We start from the raw sequence: 13,214 nt of genomic DNA, 5'->3' as shown, positions 1-13,214 counted from the left end.
CTATCCAGTGTAGGAATGATCTGTCCAAGCTAAGAAATTAGACCTTGTTTTAAATGACAGTTGTCGTGAAAAGCTGTCTGTACTTACTGGCTGTCATTGCACCACCTGATATCAGGAGGAAGGTAGCAAGCCAAAGGGAAGGATCACAGCAGATGGAAGATCCAAGGCATCCATTATATGGTCACACAGGAATAATGAAATGCCTTAAACTGTGAAAGAATTTTATAACCAACATTGTGCCTCTAGATACGACAACTGGTTAGGCATGATGAGGTTGGAATGAAAGACTATGCATAGTAGGATGCACTGAAATAGATCTGGAACCCCAAGAGGATCTTTCCAGAGGGGCCAATACAGACTGGTCAACGAGGCGCTGCCTGAACCACTTGTGCATGCAAACCAGCAGATCAAAGATTAATATGACCAAATGGGGTGCACTCTAATGACACGAATACATGTGAGGTGCAGACCATGGAGCACCTGCTCATTTGCCAACTCTTTGGGGAGATTTGTACGAAGAAGAACCTCGCTGCAGCAATACAAAGAGCCATTGCTTATGCACAGTTCTGTGACAAGAACTCGAGGAGAAGAAGAAGGGGAAAAGTGAAGAGTAACTGAACCAGATGAAAATAAACCAGGAGGAATTTTAATTGGAAGTAGGTCAGTTTACTGGAGCTACTCTCTACACAAAAAAGGAGCCATACCTTTAATGCGCATTATATGATCATCCAAAAGTCCTCCCTTCCACAATGGAGGTTCTGTCTAGACTTGTATTCAATCTGCATTTCCTGAACTGGTTCTAAACAGTTTTATATTGTTTAAGGCTAACTTGATAAAAACAAAGTTGACCCTATCCTCTCTGCTTAGCCAAACTAAATATGAAGTAAGTTAGCATGAACTGGTTAAAAATGAGCGTCATATTCACAGTTATGAGCCAGGTGCTAAGCACTCCCCAGGGATACAAAATAGCTATAAACCTAGCTTAACTGGCTGTTGAATTGGTGCTCCGTATCACTCAGGCAACACAAAAGCAACTAGAGTGTATTGATGAATCTGGACCCATATATTAGGATCTTATTCAAAGTCCATGGAGGTCACTGCAAAGATTTCCATTGACTTCACTGGGCTTTGGATCAGGCCTTTGAACCAGTTCAGCAAACAAATTTGGCTGAAGCATGGATACGGCTACAGTATGAGTTTAGCAACCTGTGGGGAGGGATTGTTTTAACATTGACTCAGAGGTACAAATGTTCTTCCCTATTTCCTGCTGCATCTCAATTTTTGTGGGGAATCTGGCTAGACTGAAACCCCTCAAATCTTGTAAGGTCTGACAAACTCTCAGCTGGAGCTGGTATGGGAGGTGAGAGGTTAAGAGGTAACCTTAATTTATTGAATACTGAATTGTGATCCATGATGAAAGCCTATTGTTTCTCTCATCTATCACAAAGAAAAAGAAATGAATCTACTACTGGGGTAAAATGAAGCTTAACAACATTTTAGAGAGAGACAGGATTCTCATTTATGGTTTTTGCATTTCATTGTCTTAGTACATCGTTCAGTAGAGTATAAATTGCATTTTGTATGATGATTTCTTAGATTCACAAATAAAATATAAACTCAGAAAGATCTAAGCATTTGGTGAGGCTTTAATACATCTCAAGTGATTGGCCATTATGCTGTATTTCTGGATATGCTAGCAGAGTCTTTGTTCCCTTGTTCCACTGTCTTTGTTCCTTTCTTTGCATATCTTTGCTCATTAAAAGTGGACAGTACTAACAAGTGTGCGATTTGTGGAAGGGGGCGGGGGTGGGGAGACATCCTTTGGAAAGCGACTAGGAATGTAAAATAAATACTTTGGGATTTATCACACATAATTTTCTTGTTTCAATCTTCATTTGTTTTATATATCTGATGCTTGTGGGATTGCATGTAAAATTATATGTCACTGGATTAAGATGATAGCTACAAAGCTATGGACAACTAAACTCTTTTTTGGTTGTGGTCTAATATTATTTCATCTAAGGTCACGTTCACAAGATGATCTGGAGTTTCTTCATTGGAGCACCACCTTTCTATTTTTTTTTTAATATTGGCGTACATGCATACATTTAGTTCCAGCTATTGGAATTATTTAGAAGCTGGAGTTTACAATGACAAAATTCATACAATCTTCATATGCAGAACAATTTTTATTCTTAATACATTATGTTGGACAGTTTAAAATCAGTTGAAAGTAAACTGAAATATATCTTTCCCCCATTCTTCTACCAATCATGGGTGTGAACTAAGGTTATGTCTGAGTAATAGCAATATGCAAGTCTGATGCTATTAGCACCACAAACTCAGCCAGACAATTAAGTATTGCAGTTGGCAAAATTACTTACATTTTGCAGCTGGACTCGGCTTTGTGCCATGGTGTCTGATTTTGCCATCATGCTGGAAGCATTAAGGCTGTAGGTTTTCCCATTCTCTATCTCTTTCAGCTGTTCCTGAATTTGTTTAGTTTGTTTCCTGCAGGCAGAAATACAATTCATATAGAAATGCACTTGTTTTCTACATTAAAATAACTATGATATTCTTATATCCCTACTCCCCCACCCTCAGCCTCATCTTGTCTTTCGTCAGTGATGCTAAGAACTTTAGGTACCGTAATAAAACCCAGATAGCTCCTAGTGGATTAACAAACACGTCAATCTGGTAGCTAATCTGCCAGTATCTCCATATATTTCAATGCAGCAAACATTATCTAATGAAGTTTAAAATAGGGAAGAAAACAGATCCTGATTTTAAATGTTTGTACAAAAGTATATTATAATACTGCACTATCATATTAAACTAGATACTAGTGTTGTAGTATTTTTGTAAGAAAATAGAGCATCCACTGTGCATTCAATATAGCTCATAACTAGCTTTGAAAGACTGAAGAACATGTTTTCATTTGTAGCAGAGATTTTTGGTGAAGAAACCATTGTTACCGCCGATTTATTATTAAAACTGCCATAGCATCTTCGACTTTTACCTGAAAAGCATTGTAGATTTGATCTTGGTTTAATGACTTTAATAGTCCAGCTTTCCCCATACACTCAGCAAAAGCACTGGATATGAGCCCAACTGGCAAGAAGACAAACTCTTGGGTGGGACTTAAACTCACAACCCTATGTGCTAGAGATGGTGGATGCTAATAGCTGAGCCATAATGACAAGGAATGTTCAGCGTACAATTACAGATTTCATTACTGAATTTCTACATCTAGTGCCATACTGTACCATCAATCTGAGTCCTAAAAGTCAGTACATCACTGAGGATGGGATGCAATAATCTGCATTATAAATATTTCTTTTATCTTTCGAAGGCAGACAGCCCAGCTGGGCAATGATTATTAACTGGACACGTTCTTTGGCCTTTTATCTCTGTGACCGTTCATTCAGTCTTGATAACCTACAGAGTGACTCCATCAGACTTTAAATTACCCATAAAAACTAATTACATTTATTTTTTTGGTACAGTGGTACAGAAAATGGTATACACAGCTGCAGCAACATTCTATGGGTGGCCTTATAAAGCCTACACTGAGACAGCTATACCGACATAGGCCTATTGTGCAGACGCAGCTGACCACTAACAGAAGGAGTTTTTTTTCTGTCAGTGTAGAAACAACACCTCCCCCCAAAATGTTAGCAACATCAACAGAAGCTCTCTTCCATCAAAAGAGCTGCATCTACACTGGGGTTTTGTCAGCAAAACTGTGTTAGTCAGGGGTGTGTTTTTCCACATCCCTGACAGTCACAGCTAAGTTGACATAATGTTCAAGTACAGACCAAGCCTGTCACACCAGCAATAGCCCTGTGACAGCAGCTGACTGTAAGCCCAAATTTGGACAAAGCTAAGTATTTTCAGTAAGGTGCTGAACTGAAATAGAAAACCCAGAGGGGAGGAAATAAGATTTTCTTCCCTTTTTCTGCTGAAATTTGACATTTCAATGAAAAACTCCATCACATTTTGAAAATATTCCACCAATCTCGCACTCAGTGCCCTCTGATGCCAACACTAAGGATCTAGTTTTAAACAGCACACAAAGGGTTAAGAATTGATTAACAGACACTATAAACATGTTACAAATGTGAGTAGTATGTTTGTACGTAATTTAAGCTCATTAGTAGAAAAGGTTATAGACCTGGGTTTCCCATACTGTGAGAATTTTTGAGACTGATAGTTTTACCATCCGAAATGGATGGAAAAGTTGAAATCTCAAAAATTTTTACAAACTGAAACTCTGAAAAAAAGTCGGATCGGGTCAATCATAATGTTTTGATCAATTCTAAATGTTTTTTTTCTATTTTGACTTCTTAAATGTGTTTTTCTTTTACCTTTTTCCCCCTCTACATTAACTGAATTTTGAAACAAAAAGTTGTATTGAACCAAAAATCTGGAAGTTCTTCATTTTGAAAACGTCAAAATGGGATGGGCCAATAACTTTTAAATGTTGTTTTCTTTTTTTTTCCAACAGAATTTTCATGGAAACCAACCCTTTCCTGCAAATGATTTGATTTGGATGAATCAACATATTCCAATGGATAAACATTTAAATTTCTTACAAGCCAAGGTCAGAAGCATGGCTGCCCGCGGGAAGGGGGGGCAAGTGGGGCAATTTTTCCCAGGCCTCGGGCCCTGCAACGGCTCCCATGAGAATGTCAGAGGCTCCCCCGGCCCCACTCTCACCTCCGCCTTTGCCTTTCCCATCCCCTGGCGCCTCAGCATGCCACGTCCAGGAGCAGCCCTGGACAGAGCTAAAGCAGGATGGCTCGGGTGGGGCCTGAGCTCCTCCTGCTTGGAGCTGCGTGTAAGGGGGCAGGGCTGCGAGCTCAGGTCCCGCCGGAGCCAGGCTGCTGCAGCACTGTCGAGGGCCTCTCCTGGACACGGCACGCTGAGGCTCCAGTTGAGGGGGCAAGCAGGGGTAAGTGGCATGGTAAGGGGCCAGGGCTGGGAGTGTGTGGCTAAGGGACAGGGAGTCCCAAGGACAGTCAGGGCACAGGGCAGAGGTTGGGGGGGGGAGGTCTTCCAGAGGTCTGTCAGGACTTGACGGGGAGGTGAGTAGGGGTCGGAGCAGTCAGGGGACAGGTAACAGGGGGAGTTAGTGGGGGGTGGGGTCCCGGAGTGGTGGTTGGGGGGTGTTCAAGGGGGACAAGGAGCAGGATGGATCAGGGATTCTGTTGGGGGCAGGAAGTGGGTGGGGGTCAGATGGAGGCAGGGCCAGTCTGTTTGGGGAGGCACAGCCTTCCCTACCTTAAAGCTCGTTCAGCAGTTTGAGGCCTGCAGACAGCTATTTAACACAAAGAGCCAAGCTGTTATCTTTTCCCTTAGGGCTACCATCCCTTTCACTTCTCAAATGCCAAATTATAGTCTACATTTAATTTCAGTGCCATAGGGAGATTCTTGTCAGAGGAGGGTAGCTTCATTTAAAATTAGTCACTTTAGATTAACAATGATAGAGCCAAGAGAGCCATGGGGGAGGGATCACATGAGAAGAGCAATATCCTACACCACCTACCTCCTTCCCAACCCTATCAAGGGAGAACCCCCTCCCCTGCGGCACCAGAGGGGTTAATTCAGTGGTTCTCAAACTTTTATAGTGGTGACCCTTTTCACATAGCAAACCTCTGAGTGTGACCCCCACCCCCCATAAATTAAAAACACTTTTTAATATATTTAACACTATTATAAATGCTGGAGGCAAAGCAGGGTTTGAGGTGGAGGCTGACAGCTCACGACCCCCAGTAATAACCTTGTGACCCCCCTGAGGGACCCCGACCCCCAGTTTGAGACCCCCGGGTTAATTTAATTTTAGCACCCTGTGTTCATTCACATGCATGTGCTATTTTGAGCATTTCAGTTTTCACAACCTAGGCTCATCCCAGATTCTGGAACAAGCTCAAATGCTCAGTTTGTGAAGTATGTACATAAGCTATAGTAAAGACAAACCCACAGTAACCGTCTCCAGCTTGTCAGGGACTCCATGGAGCCAGTCTCTAGTAAACAGATAAATTCATGGAGGTTAAGTCCATTAATGGCTATTAGCCAGGATAGGTAAGGAATGGTTTCCCTAGCCTCTACTTGTCAGAGGGTGGAGATGGATGGCAGGAGAGATATCACTTGATCATTACCTGTTAGGTTCACTCTCTCTGGGGCACCTGGCATTGGCCAATGTCGGTAGACAGGATACTGGGCTGGACGGACCTTTGGTCTGACCCAGTGTGGCCATTCTTATGTTCTTATGTTCTAACCTAAATGAACCCAAAGTTATGGAAACAGATATGAGTCAAGGAAGCCAGCAGAGCATCAGAAACCTGGAAAAATCTCTGACTGGAAGGGCTCAGGAATGAGGTCACAAGGTCAGGAGGTTCACAAGTTTTGGATTTTTTTTGGTCACAAGCTGAGGAGGTTCAAAAGTTTTGGATTTTTTTTAAGTGGAATTTTTTTATTGTTTCTTTACAGCAAGCAGCAAATATTTGGCAACACTCTTCTGAAACCCCAAACCATGTTCAGGTTTTGGCAGACTAATTTCAGCTTTTCAATTAAAAAAAACACAGCAAATTTTGAAGAAAAGCAGACATTGTCCGTGATTTGTTCTGCTTTTTAAAAACCCCTAGTTTTCAATCCAAAAGAAGTTTTGACGGAAAATATTTGTCCAACCCTTTTAATGAGCTTTAGTGCCTTTTAGCACTAGCTGATGCTGCGAACCAGTGATACCTTGTAAAGGTGACTTGAAAAGAAGTTCTCTCAAAACTCGGTTTGTGCAAAGATGCAGAAAGTTTTTAAATGTTTATTTTTCCCAGGGTGGCCCAGGGGTGGGGGTGGGGCAAGTGGGGCAATTTGCCCTGGGCTCCACAGGGGCCCCCATGAGAATATAGTATTCTATAGTATTACAAGTTTTTTTATGGAAGGGGCCTCTGAAATTGCTTTGCCTCAGCCCCCCTGAATCCTCTGTGCAGCCCTGGTCAGAAGTCACCTACTACTCACTTGTTGGACTCTATAACTATCAATAAACCATTTATTAAAACATCTATATGATTTGTTTACTTTTATAAAATATTTATAAATATATTCATATATTTATATTCATATAAAATGTGACCGAAATAGTGATAGCCAAACCGCTTACCAAAAGTAGCACAATATGATTAAATTTTTGGATAAAAATATATAATAATAACCAAAAATAATAAAATCCTAATTTTTTTATTGATATAGAGAGCTTTCTTTCTGTAAGGCTACATTTCTTCACTCACACAGTAATCTAAACACACAGGGACATTCAACTAAGCTCTTGTAACAAATAACATTTCGAATAAACTTAATTGGGAGTCTAAAAGCTTATTCACCAATCAAAAATGATCTACTATTTGACATTTTTATCCTATTTTATGGATATGGAACCTGGAGTTAATTATAGGTTTGTGTATATTAAATTCCGGCAACAAATTGTAAGATGTACTAGAAACTATAAAAGCCAGAAACAGCTGGTCTTGGTTGGTTACTACTTAAAGTCATTAGACAATTAAAATAATTATTTTGAAGTTTTTATTTGCAAAACAAATGGATCTTCTTTCTATTTTACAGATGTTCTGCTAACAGATGGTATAAACTGCTGTTATTTCTGCCCTTCAGTCAGAAATGATAATTCAAGTCATCAGTGTCCATACAAATCAAAATGATACAGAACAATCCAGGTTCTGTTTGCAGTAGCCTCTCTCTATGTTTAACCCTTAAAATACTTCTCTGATAAGCCCCAAATGAAGATTTTGAAGGACAGATTGGCAAATGAGTGTCTTTTAATTCCTCTGGCAATATATTTTAAAGGTTTTGTTTGGTTTTTAAATATCTATATTGAAAATACATGGAGAAATATCATATGAGGCCAGCAGAAGGAACTGTCTAATAGTCAGGTTAAGTAACTCTAGATTTTATTCAAGTAAATATTATTTTTTCTAACACTATCAGAGATTCTCTGAGACACAAGGTGGGTGAGGTAATATCTTTTATAGAACCTACTTCTTTTGGTAAAAGAGACAAGCTATTGAGCTTCACAGAGCTCTTCTTCAGGTCAGATCAGAGATTCTCTAACTTTTAGGGACATTTTAATTTTTTGGACATGCCATAAATAAATCTAAATATTACCCTACATACAATGATATGTGGTCCTAGGGCTCTGCATGTGTGGGGATGGCAAAGCAAGGGAGAGCCTCCACTGTGCCTGGGAACTACCTTTTCAGAGGAGGGGGTCCCTTGGGTTACCACTAACAGAGGTGAAGCTGACAGTGTGATTCCAACAGAGCCAGGCCATAAGGGAGTAAGAACAGATTCACAGGGGGCAAAGAATCAGGGTGTTGGCTGCTTCCATGCAGATGGCCCTGTGGCTACAGTGGATCTTCCAGGATATGCTGGTTTTGGAGAAGGGAGTCAAATCCATGATGCTTCCAGCCATCAATGGAAGGGTTTGGACAACACTCTGAAAGGACTCCGAAACCTACAGGGCTCCATCCAGCTTCTTTTCCATCTCTGATCAGGCCCAGCCATTTCCACACATCCATGATCTCTCCAAAAACTGCCTGCCTCCTTCAGACCTGTGGGCAAACCCTGCACCACCACCTGTCTGTGTAGCTACATGACCTCTGATGCCTGTCCTGCAGTCTAAGCCAGGAGGTGGAACTATGTCACAGATTTACAAGTAAAAAGAGGAGGCCAGTTAGGGAATTCCATTTCTGATTCAGTGTGATAGTGCTGGAGTCAGATGTAGCTATCTTTGGAGAATTAGGGATGGCACTCTGGCTGGTGGGTTTGGTTTGTTTGTGTGGTGTGTAAGGCCTCTGGGAAATGGGACTGTAGCCAGACACACCATTCACATAGGATTTACAACAACAAATTCCATGTGAGGTATATAAGGGGCCCACTGGAGCAATTTGCTCTGGACATCTAGGAAGAGTTAAGTTCATTCACCTGCAATCATCAGTAACAGTACTATTCCATCTCTCCAATTATCTCCAAGCTTCATCCCAGATCCTGGCACAGAAACCCTGTTCCTTCCCCATCCCAGCTTCAGCCCTTCCCAATCCCCTGAATCATGATTCAGACTCACAAGTCTGTGGACAAATTGTAGCAACCAGAGCTCCCGCAAATAAGTCACCATCCCCGCTCTTTCCCGTGAACTGTAATGGATTGGAGTGCTGATCTGATCTAGATTCCCACCATCCTTCCACAGTGGTGCAAAGGGGGACACACAGTTAAGTAACTGTTTGTGTTTTGTTTTTTTGAGGAGAGAGGCATGTTTCTCTCATTGTTCCCATTGGCTGTATGCATGTCCTTCCAACTCAGCATTTAATTCCTCTTTCTCTCATCATCCATTCCATGATCAAGCTGAATTCCCAATCCCATTTTGGAAGGACAGCAATTCCTTGCAGAGCTGAGATATGAGTTAAACCTTGCTTTCTATGGCAAGGCTACATGCTGCACTCAACAATTTTCACTATGAAGTATCAGAGGGGTAACCATGTTAGTCTGGATCTGTAAAAGCAGCAAAGAGTCCTGTGGCACCTTATAGACTAACAGACGTATTGGAGCGATGAAATGGGTATTCACTCACGAAAGCTCATGCTCCACTACATTTGTTAGTCTATAAGGTGCCACAGGACTCTTTGCTGCTTTCACTACGAAGAAGTTCTATATGAAAAGAGGACCAAGGAGAGAAAAGTTCCATTTCTTCTCCCACTATATCTATCTGACCAACACTACATTCAGACTTTGGGTTCAAGGCATACTCTGGAAAAATTAATGTAGCAAATCAGAGTGAATGGGGTTCGATGAAATTTGAGTATCAGAGGCGTAGCCATGTTAGTCTGGATCTGTAAAAGCAGCAAAGAATCCTGTGGCATCTTATAGACTAACAGACATTTTGGAGCATGAGCTTTCGTGGGTGAATACCCACTTCGTCAGATGCATGGCTCTTACTTTGCATCTGACGAAGTGGGTATTCACCCACTAAAGCTCATGCTCCGAAACATCTGTTAGTTTATAAGATGCCATAGGATTCTTTGCTGCTGATGAAATTTGAACGAACTTCAGCCTTCACCTGAGACTCAAATCAAAACTGTCTTGAGGTTTGAAAAACCTTTTTTAACTTTTACTATTTTTTTTTCTATTTTCATACAATGCTTGTGCATGTCCTGATTTCAGCTGAAAACAGAAATGACAAAACATTATAAAGAAGGCAGTTTTGATGAGATTTTGCGAACACAAGAGGTTTGGATCAGCATCCAGGTACCTTGTCTGAGGTGGTTACAACTTAAATTAGACACATAACTTAACAAACAATATTAAAAGATGACGGTTGAGAGGAGAGAGAAAATTAAACAATGGAAAGAGAATACAGTTGTTTGGAAAGCATTTTACTACCCGGGATGGACATTGTATAGGATGCCTTCATATATTTCTTGCTTGTTACTATGTTATTTTGTTAGATGAACTATTCACAAACTATTGTCCATAGAATGCTAGTGATCTATCAACACTTGTTGGTGCGCTGCGTAGATGTAGCTGTATATTTCTGCTAATTATGCTCCTTGTTTCCAGCTGACAGAAACAGAAGAGGAGTGAAGGGAGAGGAGATGAAATGAAGCACAAAAGGACGCAGTATGATTAACCTTTTTTTTCCTCCAAAAGGACAAAACGTTTATTGTCCTATAATATTGCACTGGATTTACACTGATGGAACTGAAATCAGAATATGCCTATAAACATCTTAATACTGAAAATTCAAGGAAGAGAGCATTTCCTGTGACTTCAAGGGAGACAAAGTCTGTCATTTGCTGATATCAGAAAAAAAGAACACATAGCACTTGTAAAGCCTAATTTTGTGTGTAGACTTGGGTACAGGGCCTTCCAAGATCACTGTGGAGAAACTTGCTGTTCTAGACTCTCTTTAGCAAGGCTGACTCCAGGCACCAGCATTCCAAGCAGGTGCTTGGGGCGGCAATCTGCAAGGGGTGGCAGTCCGTGTGTTTTTGCCGCCCCAAGTAGCGTGCCGAATTGCCGCCACAGATGGCAGGGGCAGTCTGTGTGCCATTAGGGTGGCACGTGCATTTTGGTGGCAGCTTCTATATTCAGCTGCCCGCAGCGGCAACCTGGTGGCTTCTGTCTTCCAGCTAAAGACAGAAGCTGCCACCGAATTGCCGCCGCTGTGGAAACGCGCGTGCCACCCTAATGGCACACGGACTGCCCCTGCCATCCGTGGTGGCAATTCGGCGCACTGCTTGGGGCGGCAAAAACAGTAGAGACGGCCCTGCTCTTTAGAGACATTACCAGTTTATAACATGCTGCAAAGCCATGGAATAAGACAGACTAGACAATAAACATGCTAGATGAAGGCTCTTACTTTGTTTTGAAGTAGAATGCAGCACAGAGCATGCCCACTATGACTATGCCAAAGACGATACAGGAAACAGACAGCACCTGGCGCTGGTACACCTCTTCGCTCTCTGTGGACAGTAAAATTGAGAATTATGATAGCATCAAAAACAATATTTGTGAAAAAAATGGTTGTCAATATTTTATTATCTTAACAAATAACAGACAAATTTCAGAGATTTGGGAGTTTGGTTCAGCTAAGCACTCAACAGTTTTGATGCTCCTCTGTGGTCTAGAAAACAGTTAAGAAAATTTACAGTAACATGACCTCTCATGAGATTTCTTGCTAATGGTTCTCAAAGACACTGCAAAACATATAATTAGAAAGACCAAGGATGTTTAATTTTATCTTTGGCTTCAGTAGTAATTTCCAGTCTTGTCAGAATCATTCTGAATATCTCAGTGGTTAAAGAACCTGGGCCTAAAGACATAGCCAGGACTGAGCAAAGCTTGTTAAGTTTCACAAGGCTCACTAGAATTCAAGCATTTTTCTAACCGAAAAATGAATTTAGTTTTTTGTTTTGACTAACTGGTACTACTATCTCTTGCTTTCCATGTCATGCCTTGGATTCCAAGCTTACAACATAAAACACAGAGTGATTTACAGTGCTATTTTAAAAAAATCAGTAGAGCTGGATGAAATCCAAAGACTGTGATGCTACTTTCATGGAAGCTTCTTAAGTAATTAATTAATTTGAAAGCAGAAACTGAATTGAAATAAACAAACTAGCAAAACAAGAAAAGTTTTGAGTGCAAACATCAGCTAGTTAATATACAACTGGAACTCCACATATTGAGGATGATCAATAGCTCCTTAAAAGTAAGGCTTCCCCTCCCCAGCTTTCCTCTCCAGGCTGGCAAGATGTCATACAGCTTGGTTCATATCATTATCCCTTAACATATTGCAGGAAAAGATAAGGGCACAAGACTACAGGAAAACATGCAGATATAGAAATATCTAAATGCCCAAATAGGTTTTCTGATGGGGTTTGGGGAGAACACAGAGGTGATATATGCAAGTGAGTGAGATTGGTTATGTCTGTAATAGAGCTGACTGAAATTTTTTGAACATAAAGGAGGGATGTGTTTTTTGTCAAAAAGGGAAAAGGCATACTACAAGCAATGTTTGATCCATAGACAAACCTAGCTTTCCTTTCTGGGTTTAGAGTCTTTCAGTGCAGACTAACATCAGTGTGAGTTACTAATACCAGACTCAATCCTGCTACCCTTACATGTGTTGAGTAAGGTGGTACTGAACCATAGAAGGAGTAGTAGAATTGCGAGAATGGGAGTTTAAAAAACACAAAAGTGATTCTCTTTCAAGATAGTACCTACCTAAAAGTAAAACCGTAGATCCATGACTTGTACAAAATATCAGCGTAGTGATATATTATGTAGTATTGACAGAGCACTGCTAGTTGTTGAAGACTGCACACGGACAGCATTCCTCACAGTACAGATTGCTAGTTATTCAGGGGTAAGAGTTTTAACACTTCTTTCTCCTCCTTAGCAACTCTATTTTACCTTTACTAACCACCTTTAAATCTTAAACATGGCCATTTATTACTTTAAAGGTCTTTGCCTGGGTCCTCTTTCTCCTTTGTGACAAAGTTCTTCCTCCACCTTGGTGGGTCCTGCGTTTATTGGCAGATTTGTTCACCTCAGTGATCTTCCCTTCTTGTGGAACCCACAGTCTGAGTCAGCTCCTCCTGTGTCTGATTAGGAGTTGGGAGGTTTGGGGGGAACCCAGGCCCGCC

At 41.0% G+C, this 13,214-nt stretch overlaps 1 protein-coding gene across 2 annotated transcripts in view; it reads right to left on the bottom strand.

Annotated features, from left to right (window-relative positions):
• NRG3 (neuregulin 3) overlaps nt 1-13,214 on the bottom strand; it is an 898,610-nt gene that overhangs the window by 45,975 nt on the left and 839,421 nt on the right. For both annotated transcript variants that reach the window (XM_075072572.1, XM_075072573.1), the window contains exons 5-6: nt 11,426-11,528; nt 2,385-2,511 (exon numbers count right to left, since the gene is read on the bottom strand). In XM_075072572.1, the coding sequence (XP_074928673.1) occupies nt 2,385-2,511; nt 11,426-11,528 (230 nt within the window). The remainder of the gene's footprint in view (nt 1-2,384; nt 2,512-11,425; nt 11,529-13,214) is intronic.

This window comes from Chelonoidis abingdonii, chromosome 15 (genome assembly GCF_003597395.2).
Source record: "Chelonoidis abingdonii isolate Lonesome George chromosome 15, CheloAbing_2.0, whole genome shotgun sequence".
Taxonomy (NCBI): domain Eukaryota; kingdom Metazoa; phylum Chordata; order Testudines; family Testudinidae; genus Chelonoidis; species Chelonoidis abingdonii.
This window is presented reverse-complemented; position numbering and strand designations above follow the sequence as displayed.